The 25044-nt window shown below is 41.2% G+C and overlaps 1 protein-coding gene across 1 annotated transcript; it reads left to right on the top strand.

Moving 5' to 3' along the window:
• Positions 1-377: 377 nt before the first annotated feature.
• On the top strand, positions 378-24152 carry LDHB (lactate dehydrogenase B). Its single transcript, XM_047742029.1, has 8 exons — positions 378-528; positions 3544-3678; positions 12126-12243; positions 13468-13641; positions 15255-15428; positions 19162-19279; positions 21678-21801; positions 23784-24152. Exons 2-8 carry the CDS (start codon positions 3550-3552, stop codon positions 23949-23951), a joined length of 1005 nt encoding a protein of 334 aa, XP_047597985.1. The 5' UTR covers positions 378-528; positions 3544-3549; the 3' UTR covers positions 23952-24152.
• Positions 24153-25044: the final 892 nt, after the last annotated feature.

Here is a 25044-nt window from a genome sequence, read left to right as displayed (position 1 = left end):
AACCAAGATGTTGAATACTGAAAGTTCAGTTTTATTTTTAACAACATTCAGAAGCATCAGTACCATTCCAAGGTAACATGCGACCCACGTCTTGGCTAAGACCAGCGGTCCTCTAAAGTTGACCTGGAATGCAAAATAAAATTTATTTCTATTTGGACTAAACGTATCCAAATGAGAGCATGAGAACAGTCAAAGATGGGCAAGTTTTAGAAATAACGGGGCCCCTGTGTTGAAGTCTGTAAGCTGGGAGAGGCTGCAGAGCGGAGACCGCCCTTGCCATCGGAAGGTGACCTCTCCCAGTGGGGAGGGAGAGAACGTGTGCACACTTGAGCCCTTGTCCTTGAAGGGGATTGAGCGAGCCGAGGGGAGGGTAGGCGGTGATCGGGTTTCCAATCACAATAGAGGAAGCTAAGAGGCTGCGGCGCGCGTGGGCCCCGCCTCCTCCTCTCCTTGCAGATCCTGCGCCGGAGGAGACGCACGCAGCGAACATTGTCTTCTGCGCGGGGCCTTCCAAGCGGCTTCTCTCCGGTAGGTTTCAGTCCCGGCCCTCGAATCCGGGCTCGCGGGCCCCCGGGTGGGACGTGCCGGGGAGTCCTTGCGTAGCAGCACTGGGGAAAGGACCAGGAAGGACTGCTTTCCGGGGCCTTTAGCCCCGAGCATCAGGACCTGGGCCCTGACTCGCCCCTAGGGTTTGGGGCGGCAGGCCGTGCCCTCCGCTGGGGACCCGAAGTGCAGCGAGGAGGCTGCTCCTGAGCCCGGGCTTTGTCCTCCCAGCCACAGAGCTCGCCTCCAGCCTGGGCTGGATCAGGGGAGAGACTTGTTGCGTTTGCAGCTAAAACCGGGGTTCTGCATGCCCTTGATGGGTTTACGGCGGCCGCATCCTCCTTACCCGCCCTCCCCCCACCGGCCCTGCTGGCTGACCCCGGGCACGTGCTTGAGGAACTGGGGGCGGGAGAGGGAACCGAGTACCACGTGAGGGCTGGCGGATCTCGAGCCTGGGTGTTGGAATCTACCACCAGGGTAATGGACAATCGCCCCCGCTTCTGCGGGGAGGCAGGTGGAGGATGGTCTGCGGGTTTGGCCCTGCGCTCCAGTTTTTGCCCCGCTACGGATGCAGGCCTGCTTGGCGATGCAGGCCTGCTTGGAGATGCAGGCCTGTTCTTCTCCAGCCTCTTTTCTTGATGCTTCGGGTGTTTTGTTTACTTGGCCAGCCTTGGGTGTGGAGAGGTTGGAATTTTCCCTAGAGACTTTCTCCTGGGAGATCGGGGGTGGTTGCCCTCCCTTGTGACCTGCTGCTCTCAGCTCAGCCGCCGGCAGAAAGAGGTGGCCTGTGGGCGGCGAGCGATTAGGGCATGTGGTTAGTGGAGGAAGTAGATGGCAACACCTAGCTTTTTAAAAAAGGTGAAAATCGAGGGATAGCCTGCAAACAGGGTCTTTGCTTGGCTCATTTCTGATGTTTTACAACCGCAGGGAGGCGGGGGATCGCCCTCGCTCCCCACAGGCGGGAGCGCTGGGCCTAAGGGGGCTGGAAAGGACCGAGAACGGCCGATTTTGACCCTATTTTCCAGGTTTTTCCCCTGCAGCCACCACTTGGATCGTGGCACTGTCCTACATATATAATAGAAAACATTTTCTAATAGCTTTTTATAACTTCTATTAAGGAGAAAAAAAAAATTAAAGCGCTTTTCTCCAGCAAGATCTGAAAGAAAGTATGTGCTGGCTTGAGCCTCTAACTGGTTTCTGAAGTTTCCAGAAATTACTTTAGGTTTGTACAAACGACTAATCTGTATATAGCAACCATTTCTGGATTTTTGTTTTCCACTGCTTGCTGGCTTCTATCTGTAGGGATCTCAAACCAGCTAACGAAAATAGATTTCAAGGAGAAAAATGCAGTAAGAGAAGGTGCAGTCTTCTGATTCTGGATTCTGCTCAGAAAGCAGGATGTGTGGAACTTTGTCAGGCCGTTTGAGGAGGCAGTTGTCCCAGGCTGCCGATTTTTTTCTTTAGCATTCGTGAGAAAACTGCAGATGAACTCTGCAAAGTAATCTCTACATTTAGTTCCTACAGTTGAAGGGCAATATTTTTTGGTGGGAAAATAGCTACAGAACAATAGTCGTTACATAGTTGTGTCCAAATTCATGTACTTTATTCCAATTCAGAGCCTTCCGAACTCTTAACATGCGCAGTCACTGAACTAGTAAACTTAAGTTACTGAGTCCACTGCAGATGAGAAACAAAAAAGACTAGAAAGCAGGGTACAGTTTGAAATGGGTACAAGGGCTGTGGATGACACAGTCTAGCGTAAGAAGTAAAAGGAAAGCTAAAATAATAATGGGTACAATTATAAGTGATACTTAAATATGCAGAAAGGGCTTAATTATGACCTGCATCCTCTCTAAGAAGGCAGGGTAGTGGGGCGCCTGGGTGGCTCAGGGGGTTGAGCCTCTGCCTTTGGCTCAGGTCATGGTCCCAGGGTCCTGGAATCGAGTCCCGCATCCGGCTCTCTGCTTGGCAAGGAGCCTGCTTCCTCCTCTCTCTCTGTCTGCCTCTCTGCCTACTTGTGATTTCTGTCTGTCAAATAAATAAATAATCTTTAAAAAAAAAAAAAAAAAGAAGGCAGGGTAGTAGGTTTTGTGTACTAATTTGCCATGGAATTGGGGAGGTTCTTTAACAATTTAAGTAACTTTTTGCCATTTTAGTTATCTAAAAAATGGACCTGATGATCTGATGGCACAGATAAATTTGGTGTTACTATATGGAATGTTTTCCAACCGGTTTTCTTTCTCCCCCTCCTTTTTCTTTTAATGGCTGGAAAGAAACAGATTCAAAGGCTGATATTCTCCTAGCATGACTCCCTGGAAGGAAAATGTATTACGTGTGTGCCCACTTTCCAGTTAGCTTCCAAGGTACACTGAATGGAATTTAGAGTAATATTTCTGAAGATTTTGCATCAACATTCACACCATTTTCATGTCACTGTATTTATAAAGTAACCTTTATGTCCAATACACTGTGACCAGTTTTAAGTGAGACTTAAAGTAGAAGAACCAGTTCCTATCTTCAAAGAGTGTTAATAACCATTAGTAGTAGAAACTATATCCATAATGGTTATTAATTCTTTCACACTGAGCTGAAATACGGGTTGGTACAGGGCCCTAATTTAGTTTGCATAGTTACATAGAAGTTCTTTATGAGGGGAAGGGAAACAAGTAGGCTAATCTAAATGTAATATTCATTTCTTTCGGCCAGTAAAGGAAGAGCCACAAGACAGAATTGTTATAACATGTTAAGTACTAGCACAGAATCTTAGGCTGAAGAGAAGAACCCAAATTCGAGTGACTTCTTGGAAGTTTTTGTGTTAATTAAATTCTCTGTTAAGTGGGTTGCATGGCTCTTTAAAATGTATTTTATCTTGGAGAATATCATTAGGCTCATTTTCAGCTGTGCTGGGGTTCCGAATTGCAGCAGTAACATTTTATGGATTATTCCTGTTTGGGTTTTGTATGTGGGTGTATGTATAATGTTTTGATTCTTTTCTTGCAGGGCACAATGGCAACTCTTAAGGAAAAACTGATTGCACCAGTTGCAGAAGAAGAGGCAGCCGTCCCAAACAATAAGATTACTGTAGTGGGTGTTGGACAAGTTGGTATGGCCTGTGCCATCAGCATTCTGGGAAAGGTACATTTCAAGAACACCAGACACGATAATTTCAGTTTATGTATGCAATCTCTTTAGGCACTTCAGGATTTTATTGTATCTTTAAAAGATTTTTTTCCTGAACTGTTTTATTAAAGATTTTATTTATTTATTAGAGAGAGTGAGTACACATACATAAGACTGAGAGAGCAAGAGTAGGGTTGGGGGTAGAGGAGAAGCAGACTCCCTGCTGAGCAGGGAACCCAGGGTAGGGCTTGATCCCAGGACCCTGAGATTCTTACCTGAGCAGAAGGCAGACAATCAACTGAACCCCCCCAGGCGCCCCTTTTCCTGAACAATTTTAAGTAAATTATAGACATCATGACACTTGACCTTTAAGTACATGAGTGTGTATTTACTGAGAACACTGTCCCTATATGACTACAGAACTACTACACTCGGGGAAGTTGACATTGCTATAATACTATTATCTAATATACAGTACCTGGAGTTGAAATTCTCCCACCTGTTTGATAGTTTCTTTTCTTTTTTTTTTTTTTTAAGATTTTGTTTATTCATTTGACAGACAGAGATCAGAAGCAGGCAGAGAGGCAGGCAGAGAGAGAGGAGGAAGCAGGCTCCCCACTGAGCAGAGAGCCCGATGTGGGGCTCGATCCCAGGACCCTGAGATCATGACCTGAGCTGAAGGCAGAGGCTTAAACCACTGAGCCACTCCAGCACCCCTGTTTGATAGTTTCTTATAACTGTTTCCACCCCAGTCCAAAATCATATCTTTTATATACTTGCCCTCTCTCTCTCTTCTTTAATTTGGAGCTGTTACTCAGCTTATTTTGCCTCTACATCATTGACATTTTTGTAGAGTGCAAGTCAATTATATAGAACGTCACTCAATGTTGGTCTGATGTTTCCTTGTCACTAGGTTCAGGTTAAATGTTGGGGTGGGGTTAAGACCAGGTGATGGCATCCCATCAGAGGCATGTAATGTTCCACTTTTTATTCCTGGTAGTGCCCAAGATACCCTAGGTTGAAGTGGTGAGTGCAGGACTTACCTACTGCAAAGGTCACTTTACCCTCTATAATTAATAATCTGCACAAGGGCTCTGCGGGCTTGCGGAATGACCTTCTAAGTCCTTCAGAGTACATTTCTAAACAAACATAAATTCTGGCGTAATCAGCATCAGGAGATATTAACACTAACACTGATGTCATACTGTTACCACCTTCCCCTCCTGCAGACTTTCTTCCCTGTATACCTCTGTGGACTCCCGGCTTCCCTTCTATATACACGCCATGTAGGTCAGGCCATCGCTTTTTTTAGTCTCCAAGGACTTCTGAGGAAAGAGGCCCTTTATTGTTTACCTCACTGAATTGATTCTTGATCTTTTTAAGGCTGCCTTAAATGTAGGAACCCTGCCCCCCTAAAAAATTTGCTGCTTTGCCTTCAGTAGAGGACACTGTCCCTTAGTGCCTTATCTGAAGGCTGCCTGAATAACGCTCGCCAGGCATGTTTCTGTTTGCAGAGCTTAAGTTCTCAAGGAACAGATTAAAAGCTATCAGAGAAATCAACTAAAATACGTAGTATGCACCAATGAAGGTTTTATTCTTTCGCATTTTTTTCCTAGCTAGTTTTTTTTTTTTTTTTTTTTTTTTATTCATTTGACAGAGAGAGAGAGAGATCACAGGTAGGCAGAGAGGCAGGCAGAGAGAGAGGGAAGCAGGCTCACCGCTGAGCAGAGAGCCCGATGCGGGGCTCCATCCCAGGACCCTGAGATCATGACCTGAGCCGAAGGCAGAGGCTTAACCCACTCAGCCACCCAGGCGCCCCTTCCTAGCTAGTTTTGACTAGGTGCTTATTTGTAATAGCTGCTTCTCAAGTCACAGGAAATTTAATTACAATTTAGTGCTCACTGTTCATGCCAACAAAAATGAAAAATCTTCCAGCTTACGTTTCTTTCAAAACATTTATTGACTGCACACCAGGTAGAAGTGTTAATAAAACCCTTTATATTAAACAACAATCTCAGAATAGGTGGTGTTTGTATCCTGTTTTCCGATGAGGTGGCTGAGCTGTGAAGAGATTAAGCAGCCTGCCCATAGTCACACAGCTGAAATGGTAGAGCTGTATTTTGTTTTTTAATTTTTTTTTTTTAAAGATTTTTATTTATTTATTTGACAGAGAGAAATCACAAGTAGGCAGAGAGGCAGGCAGAGAGAGAGGAGGAAGCAGGCTCCCCGCTGAGCAGAAAGCCCGATGTGGGGCTCGAACCCAGGACCTGGGATCATGACCTGAGCCGAAGGCAGCGGCTTAACCCACTGAGCCACCCAGGCGCCCCTAATTTTTTTTTTTTGTTTTACGTAAATTCTACCCCCAACGAGGGGCTCGAACTCTTGACCTCAAGATCAGTGTTACCCTGAGCCAGCAGGGCGCCCCAGTAGAGCTATATTCTGAACCAGGCTCTGAACTCTTTTAACTGTGGGGACTCCAGTTTCCTTTTAGTCTAAGCTAGTATTTAGGCAGTTAAAAACATCAAGGTGTTGGTGAAATGCTAGCTAAAGATACTTCTTTTCTCCTGCTCATCTCAAAATTCAGACATTGCAGGAAAGTACACCTAAGTTACCATGATTCTGTAAGGAGTACCTCTGTGGTTTTCATTTTAACTTAAAATCATCTTCGGTAAATAAACTTGAGGCTGTACTTGTGTTATGTAATACTTTGGCCCAGTTATAGTGCTTGAGAACAGACCCTTCTGCTAACACAGTAGGAATCTTCCAATTTAGATGCCGTGAGGGAATGACTGCCTTGTTCAAAGACCATTTTACGAATTAAAAATGTTTAAATCTTATTTTAATGGGTGAAGATTAAAGTGCTTCAAAATTCTTACTAATATTTGGGGATTCTAAACCCTATTCGTTTAACAGAGGAAGGAAAATACAGTGCCCTGCTCTGTGAGGTGTCTGTATATTACTCCGTTTACTCCTTCCCCAAAGTTGGTAGGGTCTTGTCATCTATGTATTACTGTTGGAAAGAAACAGTTGGAAGATAGAGCTGGTAAGTTCCTGATCCGGTCTTTGAGTACGTCACTGGGCTGGTATGCTTTACAGAGAATGCACATTGCTTTCTCCCCAGGAAGTGAGCCAACCTGGGGCATCAGAGGTGAAGGTTGGGGAGGCCCACACTCAGGCCTCAGAAGGCTACTGAGGCCCCCAGTACAATGTCCCATCACTACAAAAACTCAATTATCTTTTGCTTCTCTTTCCCACTCTCCCCAGTATCATGGCCTTCCGAGGAACTATAGTAAGCTTCAGTAAAAACTGTAGCTCTTGTATGTAAACTTTCCACTAGTTTCACGGGACGCATAGACCTGAGTACATCAAAATCTGAGATGTCACAGACGTCTCCTGTCTGTGTCAGAACAAGGCGGTGCAATGGGGCACCATTCACATAGTGCCTGCAGGGCCTTTACCATCTCTGACTGGGTTTACCATCTGCCCTCCTTCTCCAAAGTACCTAGCCCATTTCTGCTTAAAACCCATTTCCTTACACTTTCTTTCACCTGGAATGTTACCCTGGACCACCGGAGTTGACTTCTTCCTCCTCCATATCATGGCTTTGTAGGCTGGCAGTCGCTGCTGACTGTCCAAGTAAACGTCTTCCCAGGAACTTTAACGTCGCCCTGCCATATGGTCTCTGTAGCACTGCCGCTGTCAGAGGTCTTCTTAAATGGTTCACTTAATTCCCATTCCCTAGTCCCGCGAGAGAAGGGACTTCCCTGAATTTGTTCATTGCTATGTTTGTTCCTAATTAGTAGAATAATGTCTGGCGCACTTAATAATAAGCATGTGTTACATAAATAAATGCTTCTGCTATTCTTAATATTCACATTTTGTCAAGTTTTGATCATAGCTTTTCCCTTCTTGTGGCTTCTGTGCCACGTGTCACTCCTGCCCTACCACCCATCACAGGCTCCGCACTTGAGCTGTTGAGAGGGGGCTCTGAGTAGCCACCTCATCGTGTCGTCAGGGTTTGCAGAGCTGCCGTCCCCTCGGCCTCTGTGTCCAGCTGTCTTTGAGTCTCTGTCCTCACTCAGGTCGGCTAGCCGTGTTCTTGTGCTTGCACAGCTTAGGGAGTCTCTTTGGAGCAGTGTAACTGCAGACGGGTGGGGAAGTAGTTTTAGCCTTGGCTTAAAAGTACGATGTCATTGATGCTTGGTCTCTGTATAAGAATTGACTGTGTAATAAACTTGACCGAAAGCCCAGGAAAAGGCCCAAACAGTGTTTAATTATGATAGAAGTGGCATTCCGCACATCACTGAATAAAAGGTTCTTGGCTGTTTAGTTTGTTACTTGGAAAAGGTTAACAACCTTTTCCCTCCACAAAAGTTCATGCTGATGAGACGCTTGAAAATAGAAATGCAGCGATCAGGGGCACCTGGGTGGCTCAGTGGGTTAAAGCCTCTGCCTTCAGCTCAGGTCACGATCCCGGGGTCCTGGAATCAAGCCCCGCATCAGGCTCTCTACTCAGCAGGGAGGCTGCTTCCCCCTCTCTGCCTACTTCTGCCTACTTGTGATCTCTCTCTCTCTCTCTCTGTCAAATAAATAAACAAAATCTTTAAAAAAAAAAAAAAAGAAAGAAAAAAATGCAGCGATCAAATGCTAAGGCATTGATGGCAGTCATTAATCGGCCACGAGGGGCAGGAGGCAGATAGGGCCACCTCTGGTCCACAGAGGACTTGAGATTAGATGTTTCTGTTGTACATTAGACAAGTGGTCAGGCTCAACAGCGATGTTCTTGCCTTCTACCTGACGTTGTTCTTACTGGTTAAGAAGCAGTAAGAACAGGGGCACCTGGGTGGCTCAGTGGGTTAAGCCACTGCCTTCGGCTCAGGTCATGATCTCGGGGTCCTGGGATCGAGTCCCGTGTCGGGCTCTCTGCTCGGCAGGGAGCCTGCTTCCCTCTCTCTCTCTGCCTGCCTCTCTGTCTACTTGTGGTCTCTCTCTGTCAAAAAAATAAAAATAAAATCTTAAAAAAAAAAAAAAAGAAGCAGTAAGAACAGCAATTCAGCCTTGCTGTTCAAACAATTTTAAATATGTTTACAGTGTAAGTGGCTTCACAGGCTTTAGAATCCGGGTACTCCTGCTTTTTCAAAGTTCCTGTTCTGCCACTTTGCTTTTACTGAAGACCCCCCACCCCACCATTAGTTGCTGTTTTCGCTAACAACAAGAAATCCCAAGATTTTCCCTTTTACCTCAAAAAGGTAAAAAGTGGAAAGCAGCCAGAGTTTATTTTGTTATGGAGGCAGCACACATCCCAAGCAGTGAGAGTGGTCCCACCAGATTTCCTTCCCTAGGAAGGAACCACACCTGCTCAGCCTCTGGGCATGAGGCTGCAGGAGCTTTGAGCTGTGTGAGCATCTGGGCTTTACCTCAGTTTATTTTGTGCATCTGTTAGCAAGATGTGTCCTAAGGTATCAGAAAAGCCTAAGAGAGGGGCACCTGGGTGGCTCAGTGGAGCATCTGCCTTTGGCTCAGGTCATGATCCCAGGCTCCTGGGATCGAGTCTCACATCTGGCTCCCTGCTCAGTGGAGAGCCTGCTTCCCCTCCCTCTGCCTGCCGCTCTACTTGTCCTCTCTCTCTAACAAATACATAAATAAAATCTTAAGAAGAAAAAAAGCTAATTTGCTTTCCTGTGGTATCAGCAATGAACATGTAGAATTTGATTTTAGTGTATGTGCTGCCAAAGTGAGCACAAACATGGGGAATTTGAAATTAAAAACATAATACTGTAAAAAAAAGGAAAACCTGAGAGAGGTTATTGGGATCTGAGAATTCTCAAAAATTTCCCATATAAATTAATGGTAATTGCCGTTTCTGCCTTATGCCATTTCTGCTTACAAAAGGTTTGGTAGGAACATTCTACTTTAGGATAGCGGGGGAAACCTGCGTAGGAATACAGAAAACGATTTATTTCAGTCAAACACCAGTGCTGACGCTTAGTCACACATGTTCTGGGTTGCCTGCCTCCACACTTGGAGGATAGTCCGCCGTGCAGATGTAGCTAAATTCAGTGCTACAATTCTTTTTTTCAAGTATTGGATCTCTTCCTTCCTTGCCAGCTGAGGGTGCACTTGTCAGCCAATCCTCCACACCCACCGGCTGAAACAAAAGACAGGATCTCAGATCCTGTGACATCCTTTTCCACTTAACCCCAGAATTGTTTTGCCATGCTGACTTTAGCAGCACACATGTTATGTGACTAAAATAAAAGGGATACTCCTACTGCTCAGTACCTTGATGGAACATGATGGCTATTATTAAGTTAAAATGTACTCACTGAAGCTTTAGAAAACACAAATAAGGTTTACGTGATCTTGTCAGAGGCAGTAGAGGAACCAAACCATTAAAAAGTACCAAGTTTTTAAATAAAACTTGTGAAACTTAATGTATTGGATAGACGTAGAAATGAGGAAATGGTTGCTAAGTAATTCCCAACTCACAAAATAGTCATTGCAGAAGTTTGCAGGTAAATCTTGTTGCTTGGAAGTAAGAGCACATTGGGAAGTTCTGGTCTCAGAAACTCACCAGCAAGACTGTTACAACTCACTTCTTGAGACTAGCAGGCCACTGGGATTCGAGGTCTGGGCAGTGCTCATTCCTTGGCTCCCACAGGGAGTGGGTCTGCTTTGGCTGGCAAACTAGAGAAGGTCAGGTTTTCGTATTGGCTTCTGCCTCTGCTGGTCAGTGCCTTCCTGATAACTCCTGTTACACCCTAGGCTACTCTACCCTTTTCCTTCACACTGTATTTTTTTTTTTTTTAAAGACTTTATTTTTTAGAGAGAAAGAGCGCGCGCGCGCATGGGAGCACACAAACAGGCATGGCAGAGGGAGAGGGAGAAGCAGGCTCCCCACTGAGCAAGGAGCCCAATGTAGGACTCGATCCCAGGACCCTGAGATCAGGACCTGAGTGGAAGGCAGCCACTTACCTGACTGAGCCAAAGTGACTTCTGAGCCCAATTACCTACCCTTTCCCATCAACAGTCCTCTGCTCTATAGCTGATCACGTGGTCCTTAGAGGAGGTATCTTCATTTTTAAGTGGGTGTCCATATTGATATATCCTGTTAAGCTAATTATTTTGCTAATAGCCCGAAATACAGTAAAGGCAAGGACTCTAGTGATACTTCAGTGAGAGGGATAACTACTTATAAATTTTGCAAGTTATGGGTTTCCATAAGATAACGGAATTTCAGAGCTGAAAGGTTGTTTGGATGCATCTAGACTAACAACCTGCGCCCTCCCCTATTTTTTACAAGAAGAATCGAAGTACTTGGTTAAGAGAGTGATGTAGGGGCACCTGGGTGGCTCAGTGGGTTAAAGCCTCTGCCTTCGGCTCAGGTCATGATCCCAGGGTCCTGGGATCGAGCCCCACATCGGGCTCTCTGCTTAGCGGGGAGCCTGCTTCCTCCTCTCTCTTTGCCTTCCTCTCTGCCTACTTGTGATCTCTCTCTGTGAAATACTTAAATAAAATCTTTATTAAAAAAAAAAAAAAGAGTGCTGTACATGACTGATAAAGGGAGAACCCAAGGCTTTGTTTTCTGCCAGTCTTCATGTTGGGATATAGAGAACATATAAACATAAAACATGTTACATATAAAACATTTTATAGAATATGTAAAATTAAGACTCTAGATCAAGATTAAATAGTGTATTTGTTGATTTAGATTTTTATTTTGAATGAGGGACAGAGGATGACAACTGCAGTAGAAAACGAGAGCCCAGAGAATTAGGCTGATCACAGGAGAATGACTAGTCCCGGATCCCACCCTCCATGGGATACCCCTTCCTTTCCCCCGTCAAGACATGCACATTGGTTCAACCCAACCTCAGGAGTTAGGCTACAGACAGGGGTTCAAATCCTGCTATTGATAGCTTAAACCAAATCTGAAAAACCTCCAAACTGGAGGTGATTTCAGGGATGGATACTCCCCAAGGCGGATTCTGGGTCTGGGTGAGTCTTCACCACCCCTCACTCATTGGAAAACTTGTATATCCTGAGACCACTACTGAACTGTTGGTTTCATGAGGGGTCTTTGTCTACATATTCTTAAAGTGATTTGTATCATGATACTGAATCCTAGTTTGAGTACTAGAAGGTGAAATTTAGAGAATCAGTGTGTTAAATATTAATAGTTCATTCAAAACTTTCTCATGCAGTTGTTTAAAGGGCACAGCCAATTCCCTGGTAAAACTCTCAAGGTTTTTAACACTTGGTGCTTAGCCATTTAAAAAGGGTCTCTGTTTAGGGGGCATCTGGGTGGCTGAGTCCCAACTCGGTCTCATCTCAGGTCCTGATCTCAAAGTTGTGACTTCAAGCCCTGTGCTTAAATAAATAAATAAAGGGTATCTGTTGGGTTATGAGTTGAGGTGCACTGGAGTGGCTTCGGGTACTAATGCCTTTTCTTGTATTTCTAGTCCCTGGCTGATGAACTTGCCCTTGTGGATGTTTTGGAAGATAAACTCAAAGGAGAAATGATGGATCTGCAGCATGGGAGCTTATTTCTTCAGACACCTAAAATAGTGGCAGATAAAGGTGATCTAATAATAGATGCCCTCGCTCTCACGGAAAATTAGTTTTCCATCTTGGTGAATCTAGTGTTGGCAGTTTTTCTTTCCTTCTCCCTCCCATTCATCCTTGAGGACCAGCGCAGGTGTTACTCTATAAACTTCCCGTGCGACTTTCACACATTTGACACATAATATTTTAGGAAGTTGTATCATACTGCTTGTTCACCTATATTTGAGAACAGAAATGTTTTAGAAACTTTGAAGAAACTAAATAAAATTGATATTCTAGCTGTCTCTGTTCTGGATGAGCACATTTACATGGTGGTACCACCATCAGAGCAGGGCTGTGTGGAAAATGGACCTCAAATGTGACCTCAAAATAAATTCCACTACAGAATGGCTGAAATGTGGACCTCAGTAGTAGTGGACCGCTACTACTACTAGTGGCTGCTGTTCATTGAGTTATTAGCATTCTGGGTACTATGAAATTTTTCAATGTCACATTTTACCTCATATTCACAACAAACCTATAAAAGGTAGGTCCTCCACATAACATTGATGAAAGGTCTGAATAACTATCAAAGTCACTTAGCAATAGTTTATTATGTGACTCATTCCATAGCTGTTGTCTCTGATAGTCACATCAGGTTATAATGTCTGTATTTGGGAAGTGACACTTCCTTGAGGAAAAAAAATACTCTCCAGAGAAACTCAATTGCTAAAATGAATAGGCTTCCTTAAAATGTTGAGTATTAGAAAATAGTTTCTGGCTGAGGACAAACACTGCTGTGCTTTCCTTCCCCTCCGTAGATTGGATTAACAAAGCCCAGAAGTGTCCTTTAAGGCCCTTTATTTTTTTGTTGGGGGAGTTCCTGCTGGACTTTGGAGTCACTGTTTATGTTCTATTAAATTACTAGCAATCTAATATTCTAAAGTCAATGGCATTTTTAATTTCTTAGCCAGAAACATAATTTGGGGCCTTTTTTATTACCTTGGTCCATTCTCTGAGTGAGTTTTATGGTTGGATTATTTCTGTGTAACTCAAGAAGGAGAAAGCTATTTCTCTTAAGCGTTATACTTCAAAACCTTATAAAATGGGAATTTTTGCATATGTAGTTCTTGCAATATGTAATGCCTATGTAAGTCCTAGAAGCTTATGGTTGTTTAGGTTTCTGGAGCGTATCCTAGATGATGTATTTTGATAAGAGTTGTATTTAAAGTACCTTTCCCCCCCACCTTCTCTTTCAAGATTACTCTGTGACTGCCAATTCTAAGATTGTGGTGGTGACTGCGGGAGTCCGCCAGCAGGAGGGAGAGAGCCGGCTCAATCTGGTGCAGAGGAATGTTAATGTCTTCAAATTCATTATTCCGCAGATAGTCAAGTACAGTCCTGATTGTATCATAATTGTGGTTTCCAACCCAGGTATTTTATTGATAAGAATTGTCCTGAGGTTCGCTGTTGTGAAGTTAAATGCTTTGGGTATCTGTTTTATTTCGTTCGGTTTTTAAAGATTCTGTTCTAAGATTTGCTAGCAGAAGCAATTGTTGTGTCTTCTGTTACTAGCCGGGAAAGGGTGGTGTTTGCAAAACAAATGGCAGAGTTCTGGGCCAAATGTTTAAAAATGTGAGAAGTTAGATATAAAACAGTTGCAACTGTTTGTTTCATCAGTTTGTTGTAGAGCCTAGAAGCTTTTAAAATTTTCTAGGAAGATTATCCTGAGATGTGTAATGAAACATTTAAATGTGGCTTCAATTTGTAGGAAACATTGTAGCATTTCTGATCTTCCGTTGGCCAAGAAGTGTATTCTAGGAGTGTTGAATTTGAGAATAGTTTAAAAGCTGTTAATCAGTCCAGTTTTAAAGATAGAAGTAGACTATCGATAGACAAATAACGTGCTAATGCCAAATGTTATAACTTAAATGTTGCCTTTTTTTTTTTTTTCTAAATCAACATTTGCAGAATAAGCATTAAAACTTCTGGTTAGAAAGAATTGCATTATTTAGCCAAAATAGTCAGAATTCACTCTATTTCGCACTTGTTTTGTCTGTAATTTGCCACCGAACGGACCATTTATTAGTGAGCATAGTAGATACATTGAAAAGTGGTAAAACTGATTGTTTCTGACACTTGACCCAGAGAAAGATTGTGAATCAGAAGCAGGGAGATCCTTAAAGTTTATGAAATATTGAGAGTTGGGGGCCAGCAAGGACAGATTATTTTAGTAGCGTTCTGTGCCGTCCTGGATTGGGGGTTACTAAATAGCTCAGTCTTGTGTATAAATATGTAGTGGTAAGTAGACTTGGAAGGAACAAGAATTACAAATAGCTGGTATATAGGAAGTTCCTGCATCCCGGGCCTAAGGCAGACATCCTTAGCTCATTATACAACTTTCCAGGTATAGCTTCAAAGTCTCAATTCCAGAGAGTCACGCCCACTGAATCAGAGTTGCTAAGGAAGAGGTTTATAATACCCAGTCCAAAATGACCTTAAAATATCTCCACACATCTGTGTGTGGAGGTGGAGACGGCAAGATTAACCTCTTGCCTGCCTTGTGTGCACCTTTTCTCCTCTTCTAGGTTTAGCCTAGAAGTTCTGCGATTCTGTCACGGCCAGCAAGTTTTACTCTTTGAAGTCTGAGGGCTGTGGCACACCAGAATAAAGGTTCTATCATAGAGGTCCTTTCATTAAATACTACAAAATGTCAATCCCTTATATTATCACAATTGCTTACTGAATAGTGCCTTGTGCCCAGGGAAATTTATAGTAGTATGCCTTAGTAATTTAGTAACCCATGGCTTTTGGGTTATTATGATAGTCATTATCATCATGGAACATTACCATCAGAGGAGCATATGTGACCATTGGTTCTCTTATCTCCATTATCTCTGAACTCTGTAAAGTCAAAGTATTCGGTCTTCCCAGCTACATCTCAGACTGGAAAAGTTGGGGAGAAGGAAGATAGGGCACTTGCTAATTGACACAGCAGTTGAAATCAGTTTTGATTTACTCACATATATTACTTCTAACCATTTTAGTGGATATTCTCACATATGTTACCTGGAAACTAAGTGGACTACCCAAGCACCGTGTGATCGGAAGTGGGTGTAATCTGGATTCTGCAAGATTTCGCTATCTTATGGCTGAAAAACTTGGCATTCATCCCAGCAGCTGCCATGGATGGATTTTGGGAGAACATGGTGATTCAAGTGGTAAGGGAAAAAAACCACAATATTCTAATGTGTATTTATGGTATTATTTTTGTTATTCTGAATTTTTTAAATTTTAATTTCAAGTACTTCACATTACAAATAAGCAATTTGGGGGAGAATACTCTGATAGTGACTAGGTAACTATGTATACAGTCCTTATCAATTTTTTGCCTGCTAAGTTTAGAATCCATTGATACTTCTTGATTAAGTAAATTATTACTATGATAGTTGTCAGACACAATATTCAGTCATTTCTTTTATATTTATTATATTCTACTGTAAAAGAACGCTTTCTCTTCCTCATTTATGTATTCATTTGTATCAGTGTGCACTCAGATTTTTATTTTATTCCACAAATGTTCTTTTACCATCTTTGTAGTGAAGAAGTTGTCCCAGATTTGGAAAGTAATAGGCTTTTCAAACTGGCTTCTATGTCTTTTTGACATGTCCCAGCATTTTTTGAGTCCTTGTCTCTGGGACAAGGAAGTGTGCCACATTGGTGTTTTACTTCCCTTTCCCTGTACTAGAAGCATCTCTTTCTCCACTGAGCCCTGTTTCCTTCTGAGAGGAATGGTGTTTAGAAACCAAGATCTGGGCATAGGTGCACTCTTGCTTCTTGTATAGGTCTTTCCAGGGGACACAGGTATTATATCCATCATGTATAATGAAGGGAGTAAATTGGGTAACAAAAGCTTTTCCATAACCAGTATCTACTATTCTTTAGTGTAAAATCTTGCTTTAAATTAAATCTGATTTTGGGGCACCTGGCTGGCTCAGTTGGTAGGGCAGCTGTCTGACTCTTGATCTCTGGATTTTGAGTTCAAGTCCCATATTGGACCATGGAGCCAATTAAAAAAAAAAAAAAAGATAAAGTAAATGAAATCTGATTTTTAATACGTCATTAATAACTGTCAATCATTTAAGTAGTAAGATACCATTTGGTAAATACCTCAGATATTTTCTTTAGGAATTTAAATAGAATTGTTAGTCATTAATTATTGTAGAAAGGCCAACATTAAAGTTACATTGCACTTCTGTTTCTTTTATAATGCTTTGTTTTGAAACAATTAAGGGGCCCTTGGGTGGCTCCATTGATTAATCACCCGATTCTTGATTTCAACTCAGGTGATGATCTCTGGGTTATGGGATGGAGTCCTACTCGGGGCTCTGTGCTCAGCAGGGAGCCTACTTCTCCCTCTCCCTCTGCTCCACCTGCCCTCTACTCTCTCTCACTAATAAATAAATAAAATCTTAGAAAGAAAAAAAACAGAGCACTATTTATTTAAGTTAATTAAGTCTCTGTTTTCATTTAAGTTAATATCTCTGTTCTGTGGCACACCTGGCTGGCTCAGTCAGAACATGATACCTCTTGATCTTGTGGTTATGAGTTCAAGCCCCATGCTGGGTGTAGGGATTACTAAAAAATAAACTTTAAAGAAATTTTTTAAAAAATTAATATTTCTGTTCCAAACAATTTTATATAAAATAAAAACACATGAACAATTCTGATTGTATCTTTTAACTCTTGAGCCTGTTTATTAAACTAAAATACATTGAATAAGCTAATTATATAAAACTGTAATTATTCAGAACACTTTAATAATAACGATAATCGGGGCGCCTGGGTGGCTCAGTGGGTTAAGCCGCTGCCTTTGGCTCAGGTCATGATCTCAGGGTCCTGGGATCGAGTCCCGCATCGGGCTCTCTGCTCAGCAAGAAGCCTGCTTCCCTCTCTCTCTCTGCTTGCCTCTCTGTCTACTTGTGATCTCTCTCTGTCAAATAAATAAATAAAATCTTAAAAAAAAAAATAATAACGATAATCTTTATTTTACTGAATTTGTATCTGCCCTATATGCAAGGAAATATTTTCTCCCTAAAAGGTTTAGGTATAAATATTCTTTTGATATTAATGAGCATGTGTAATGTGATTTTAGGAAAGCCTTTGTTATAGTATAAGAATTTGGTCTTACAAACTGTTGCATTTGTGCTATTTTATACAAGAGTTCCTAATATCCAAGGATTTGTTTGAATTTATGTCCTATGTAAAAAAATTATCACAATATCTAGTGTGCAGTGGTCAGTCAATGCTAGTTACTACAATTGTACAATTATGAGAACCACAGATGTGGAGATGATTTTATATGTCCTCTAGTTTAAGACTTGCATTATAGTGAAGAAAGAATGAGGCAAAGCAGGCGTAGTGGCCAGTGGCTTGTTAGAGATCCTTTAGCTAATTAGTGGTACAACTACAACTAGAATCATGTCTTCGGACTCCTCTCCAATCTTCTGTTCACTCATCACTGTGTCCTTTTTTCCCAATACACCTTTTTTCCTATTTCTACATTGACCTGTATGGAGTGAAAGAGAATTAAATTGTGCTCAACCCTGACATAATTATATAGAGTTCATAGTTTCATCAAAAGCCATGGAAGTACCTTAGTTTTCTCTACAGTTAGCCTGAATTCCCAAGACTTGTGGACTTATAGAGGAGTCTTATTTGGCTATGGGCAGCTTTGCCTGTCATAGCTGGTTTCAGCCATACTAGACTTTATTCCATGCTTTTGCTTTTATTTCCTGAGTTTACAGTGCTCTCCTCCAAAGGCCCCTGTGGACCATACTTAGTTTTCAAGGTCCAATTCAAATACCTATTTTTGCAGCCCTTTCTGACACCCCTTCACCCCTAATTAAAATAGATTCTGAATTTATGGTTTGTTTTTTTTTTTTTAATTTCTGTTTTATAATGCTTTCTCCATGCATCTGTGGTAGCTCATCCCATTGCTTTAGTTTCCTTTGCCTGTTTCCCAGTAAATTCTGAACTTGCCCACAGCACAGACCATGCCCTTATTCATTTTTTATATCCCTGCATCTTCAGTATATACTTCGGGCTGGCCTAGAAGGTGTTAAGAATAAGTAGAGGTGTTCTGATGCATCATGCCCTCCAAAAGATAAAGCTGATGACCGAGAACACCTTTGCTGTGCCTCTGCAGGCATTCTTGGAAGGAAATATTTGATCTATTTAAGACCAGAAAAATTCACTGTGGTTATTACATGGAGTTTGTTTCGAGAGATAGACTGGACTTAGGGTATGAAAAGAGATAACTGGAGTGTATTTGGACCTTACCCCAGAATTTTTTTTTTTTTTACTTCGCTCCAGAAGAAAGGGCTTTATATAAGAAGAGTGAGTAGGAGTGAAGTTAAAAATTTCTCAAATTGAAAGTTTAAGATAGTCCTGAACTGGAAGCCCTTGTGATTTCACAAACTAGGGGAAGGCAAAGAATTTCACATTCTCTGTAAGTACGACGCAACAATTCTTGTTTTGCACCAAAATGAAAGTTAAAATGTCCGCTGTGTAGTTGAAGGCACATGCCAGCCTCTGGGGGAAAGCGGACTGGGGCAGCTATCTCTGGAGCTGCTCTAGCTGGTATTCAGTAACTTGCCTCGGAGGTGAAATCTGAACTAAGAGAATAAAGGATTTTTTAAAATAGTGTCAGAAACATATGACATGTTTTGGACACCTGGGTGGCTCAGTTGTTAGGCACCTGCCTTTGGCTCAGGTCATGATCCCAGGGTTCTGGTATTGAGCCCCGCATCAGGCTTTTGCTCAGCAGGAGCCCTGCTTCTCCCTCTCCCACTTCCCCTGCCTGTGTGCTCTCTCTCGTTGTATCTCTCTCTGTCAGATAAATAAATAAAATCTTAAAAAGAAATGTATGACATGTTTATCCTTTTTCTCCAGTGGCTGTGTGGAGTGGAGTTAATGTGGCAGGTGTTTCTCTTCAGGAACTGAATCCAGATATGGGAACAGACAATGACAGTGAAAATTGGAAGGAAGTGCATAAAATGGTGGTGGAAAGGTAAGGGGAAGGGGGCTTAAGATGATTAATTTTATCTCGATAAATTTATCAAAATTTCCATGACTGTCTGCTCAGGTGAGCTCTTAATATAGTAAACATGCAGGGCACCTGGGTGGCCCAGTGGGTTAAGCGTCTGCCGTTGGCTCAGGTCATGATCCCAGGGTCCTGGGATGGAGTACCACATCAGGCTCCCTGCTCAGTGGGGAGCCTGCTGCTTCCTTTGCCTCTCCCCTAGCTCATGTGCTGTCTCATTCTCTCTCTCAAATAAAGATAAGTTAATTAAACATTTTAATATATGTATATAGTAAACATGCAGCTATTCTCTTCTGAAGCAGATAAGACTAACTTACTGGTCAAACCTACCATGGACGTCCCCGTGGGGAAAGCAAACGTTTTTCTAGAGAAATCCTACTATATAGGGAACAGGAGAAAAACATGGAATTAACAGGTGAGAAGGGCTTTCACATGCCTCTTACCAATAAATGAGGTTGATTTGTCTAGAACCTAGACACTCTTAGTCTCATAATTGACTAAAATAAGTACTTGCTGATTGATTACTGTGTTAAAGCTGTGCTGTATTTTCCACACCTAACTAAAGATGTCTCCCTCTTTTTCCTTTTTTCACTCTTACTTACTAACCATCCTTTCCTGTGACCTTTGTGCTTACAAGGTGTCATTGTGGAATAGAGTAAAGACTAAGGGCTTGAATTCAAATCATGACACTGGCACTTATAAATGCCATTTAACTTTTAAGTTGCATCTCCGTTTTCTCTCTGAAGTCATATGGTATTAGAATTAATATAAAAATTGAGTAAAAACACAGAATAATGCTGGTGAGCATTCAGTAAATGTCGGCTATTACTATTTGCAGAGAATTATTATAAGACTTCCTCAAACATGGAATTGTTTTTGCTTAGTTTAAATGTAATGATTTTTTTTTTCTGGAATTTGACCTGTGCGTGGAGAAAAAGATTGTCTAAAAATGTGAGAGGGTCCTTAGCATTTTATTAACTTAATCCCTTTATTTTACAAATGAGAAAACTAGGGGTCTCTCAGATAATATTATAACTTGGTCAAGGTCTTATAGCCAGTGATTGCATTAAATTCCAATATCCTAAATTCTCATTTTGGTTACTCCTGTGACCTTTGTGGGTTTCAAGGTGTGAAATTTACTTTCAGAAAATTGCCAGGCAGGTATTATTTTCACTCTGCTGTAACATTAGTTGGTACTGTATTTTAGGTGACAGTGGTAAGTGGGACCTCGAAATCAAGGTATATTTTTGTCCTTAGAATGTGAAGGTCCACCCTGCCTAGGTGTGTGGGGTGGATATCTTTATGATAATCAACCAACAAAGAATAACCAGACCCTAAAAAGGAAGTAAGCCATTGAAGGTGTTATCAACAGAGATGTGAAAAGGATTTAAATTCCCTGGGTTGCTTTCTATAAAAGACCAACCCTAGGGGGGCCTGGGAGGCTCAGTGGGTGGCTCAGGTCATGATCTCAGGGTCCTGGGATTGAGCCCCACATCGGGCTCTCTGCTCAGCAGGGAGGCTGCTTCTCCCTCTCTCTCTGCCTGCCTCTCGTGATCTCTCTCTCTCTCTGTCAAATAAATAAATAAATAAATAAATAAATAAACTTTAAAACAAAAATAAAAAAAGACCAACCCTGAAGGCCCTCTTTGGCAACCTTGTAGAGACCCCCTCTTACTCTTGAGGGTTTTTTCTTTACCTTTACTTAATAAACTTCCATCGATTTACTCACCAAAAAAAAAAAGAAGAAGAATGTGATGGTCCTTTTTATTTTCATTGTTTTCTGATTTCATTAATAACTTTGGAAATATTCATGTTTATGAATATGAAGATTGGGTGGGGAAAAGTGTGTTTTTACCGCTGTGACTTAATAAATATGCATGCATATAATAAGTTATTTTGTTTTAAGATTTATTTATTTTTGAGAGAAGTGAGCATGGGGAGGGTCAGAGGGAGAGAGAGAAACTCCAGCAGACTTCTTTTTGAGCTCACAGCCCAATTCAGGGCTAGATCTCAAGACCCTGAGATCATGACCTGAGCTGAAACCAAGGTCGAACGCTTAACCTACTGCACCAAACGGGCCCCTCAGTAACCTATTTAAATTTATCACAGCATTCATGTAGAGTCTACTGGGTAGTGTTTCCAGTTGCACAAGTTTTATATATATATATTAACTCATTTAACAAACTTATAAAATAGATGCCATTGTTGTTCTCATTTTATAGAAGAGGACACTGAGATAAGAAAGGCTTACTGAAGATGACACAGTTTAATGAGACAGAGCAGAAGTCAAGCCCAAAGAGTCCAGTTTCCATAACTATTGAGTCTGATTTCAGTGACTTCTTCTATGATTTCTTTCTTTCCTTAGTGCCTATGAAGTCATCAAGCTAAAAGGATATACCAACTGGGCTATTGGATTAAGTGTGGCTGATCTCATTGAGTCCATGTTGAAAAATCTATCCAGGATTCATCCAGTGTCAACAATGGTGAAGGTAAGATAAACTTACAAATATAATTTCCAGTATTCTATTCTGTGAATAGATTTCAAGAAGGACAAGGTGGTCTCAGTCTACTTTTTCCTGAATCTCAAAATTTTGTGGAAACTTCTCTCTTTTCTTCCTTGTTTATTGTGGCAGATTAAATATTAACTGAGTCCTTTTTGACACATTTTCAAAATATATATTATTTGAATAAGCATAATAGCTTTATTTCAAGTTGGGGCATTAGTCTATAGATTGATGCAGTACTTGATATCTTAGTAAATTTAATTCAATTTAAAAGCTATGAAACAGGGGCACCTTGGGTGGCTCAGTCAGTTAAGCGTCTGCCTTCAACTCAGGTTATGATCTTGGGGTCCTGGGATCAAGCCCCAGTGGGGCTCTCTGCTCAGGAGGGAGTCTGCTTCTCCTTCTCCCTGTCTCCCTGCTCATACACATGCTCTCTTTCAAGTAAATAAAAATCTTTAAAAGTAAAAGCTATGAAACACTGAAGTAGAAATTCTTTTTTTTTTTCAATAAAATTAAGATTGTATTAAAATATTGTATAAGATAACTGATTTCCATAAGTCAATGTCAAGGGTGAAAATGTAAGGAGAAAATACAGTAGATTAAAAGAAACATGGAAAAGAGAAAGATATAGAAGTATTTGGTGGTAAAATGTGATGTCAGGTATTTTTGGTTTTGTTATTTTAGATACTATAGCAAAATTTCATAAAGTAAGTATAGCAAAAATTAGATCATTGCTCAGTCTTGGAGTACATATTTGGAATTTGCTTATTTATCTCTACTTTGCTGTATGTACAAAACTTTTGGAATTAAAGGTTCAGAAAATAGGAACGCCTGGCTGCCTCAGATGAAAGAACATGTAACTCTTGATCTCAGGGTCATGAACTCAAGCCCCAAATTGGGTGTAGAGATTACTAAAAAGAAATAAATTTTTTTAAAAAAGGTTTGAAAAATATATTAACTTGTTTAATATAATTAAATAACCCAACTAATTGTATGGTTAAATTGACCCTGTGAATAAATTAATTGCTTTATGGAAACTGATAAAGTGGGAAATTATACTTTTTTTTTTTTTTTTAGCAACTCTTGGATGTTACAGAAATTTTGCCTTTGAGTGGCTTCCCAACTACTTATTCTGGACTTTTGGATAGCTACCATCTGAAACTCCCTCCTAAACTAAAGAATTTTTTAAAATTTGGATTTCATGAAAAGCAACCCATTAAGAAACAGACTGGAATGCAATTTAACTTGAAGACTTAGATATTAAATTTTATTAAAGTATATCTAAGCAGAGAGAGATGTGTCAATAAGTTCAATAAAAAACTTACTTTCTTTAAAATTTCTTGTTTATCATAATGTATATTTGCATATTCTGTGTATAGAATCGAATTCAGAATGTAAGTATTTGGAAAATAAGGGCCTGTATGTGTTGAAAATCAAAGAATGAGTTTGTGCTTAACTGTATTTTCTACATACCTTTTTGCTTAAACATGGGATCAGTGATCATTCTTCCTATGATTTTATTTCTTTTTTTTTTTTTAAGATTTTATTTATTTGACAGAGAGAGATCACAAGTAGACGGAGAGAAAGGCAGAGAGAGAGAGAGAGAGAGGGAAGCAGGCTTCTTGCTGAGCAGAGAGCCCGATGTGGGACTCGATTCCAGGACCCTGAGATCATGACCTGAGCCGAAGGCAGCGGCTTAACCCACTGAGCCACCCAGGCGCCCCCCTATGATTTTATTTCTTTCCTTTTTTTAAAAAAAGATTTTTTATTTATTTATGAGAGAGAGTGCACACAAGCAGGGGGAGCAGCAGGCAAAGGGAGAAGCAGGCTCCCTCCTGATCAGGGAGCCTGATGCGTTCCCAGGACCCTGGGATCATGACCTGAGCCGAAGTCAGATGCTTAAGTGAGCTACCCACACACCACTGTGATTTCATTTCTTAATCTAATTGTTTCTTTTGTTCTGTCAGGGGATGTATGGCATTGAGAACGAAGTCTTCCTGAGCCTTCCTTGTATCCTGAACGCTCGGGGCTTAACCAGTGTGATCAACCAGAAGCTGAAAGATGATGAGGTTGCCCAGCTCAAGAAAAGTGCAGATACCTTGTGGGACATCCAGAAAGACCTAAAAGATCTGTGACTCCTGGCTTCTAGGCTGTAGAAATTTAAAACTACAATGTGATTAACTGTGAGCCTTCAGTTTTTCATCCATATACATGGATCGTAGTTTGCTTTTATCTTCCTAAATACGTGAATCTGGGCTCACAGAATCAAAGCCCATGCTTGGTTTAATGCTTGCAATATGAGCCCTTGAACAAATAAAATTAACTATTGTAGTGTGCTTCTATTTCTGGGACTCCTTCTTCAGTGATCTGAAAGATTTCAGTCAATATTTCAAATAATTCTCCCCGTCCAATAGAATGCCCTAAATTCTATCTATTCCATTTTCTGTATTCATCCCTCCAAATAGCACAACCATTCTTTGTCACAGTATATGCCATGATCTTGTTATTGTTGTCCTGAGAATATGATTACCCTTTTAAAGACATAATTTTCTTAGAGCAATTTTAGGTTTACAACATAATTGAGAGGAAGGTACAGTGATTCCCCATACACTCCTTGCCCCCACACCTGATGGTTGCAATGTCATTCACCAAATGGTACACTTGTTACAGTCCGTGAAACATTGTTATCTAAAGTCCATAGTTTATGTCAGGGTTCACTCTTGGAGATGTACATGCCATGGCTTTGAATAAACGTATAGTCACATATTTCCACCATTCTCGTGTGCAGCACATTTCACTCCCTTAAAAATTCCACGGTTTTCACTTTAAGGCTGTAACTGAAGATGGAACTAGAGGCAACAGATAGCATTTACAAGAAAGTCCATTTTAATTCCCAAAAAGGAAGAACTTCTAGAACAGGTTTTCTACAATGGGACTCAACGCTGTTAAAGTTACTTCTTCTTGATAATGAAGAAAAAAGTTGGGGCTGAATTATCCAAATCCAGGTTACTGGGACATAGCATAATGTGGAAGTTGAGAGGGAAACTTAAGGCAGACTTCCTTTAATGAAGACTTTCCAACTTACCTATAATGTTTAGGGGTCAATGTTGAAAGTATGGGAATTGTCCGATAAACCTGGGTTTCATTGCGGGTTCGATCATTGATAACTGAGTTGGGGCAAGCTACCCAAGCCTCAGTTTTCTTACCTATCGAACAGTGATAACAATG

This window comes from Lutra lutra, chromosome 8 (genome assembly GCF_902655055.1).
Source record: "Lutra lutra chromosome 8, mLutLut1.2, whole genome shotgun sequence".
Lineage (NCBI taxonomy): Eukaryota > Metazoa > Chordata > Mammalia > Carnivora > Mustelidae > Lutra > Lutra lutra.
The sequence above is the reverse complement of the archived record's forward strand: the minus strand, read 5'-3'. Positions and strand labels throughout refer to the sequence as shown.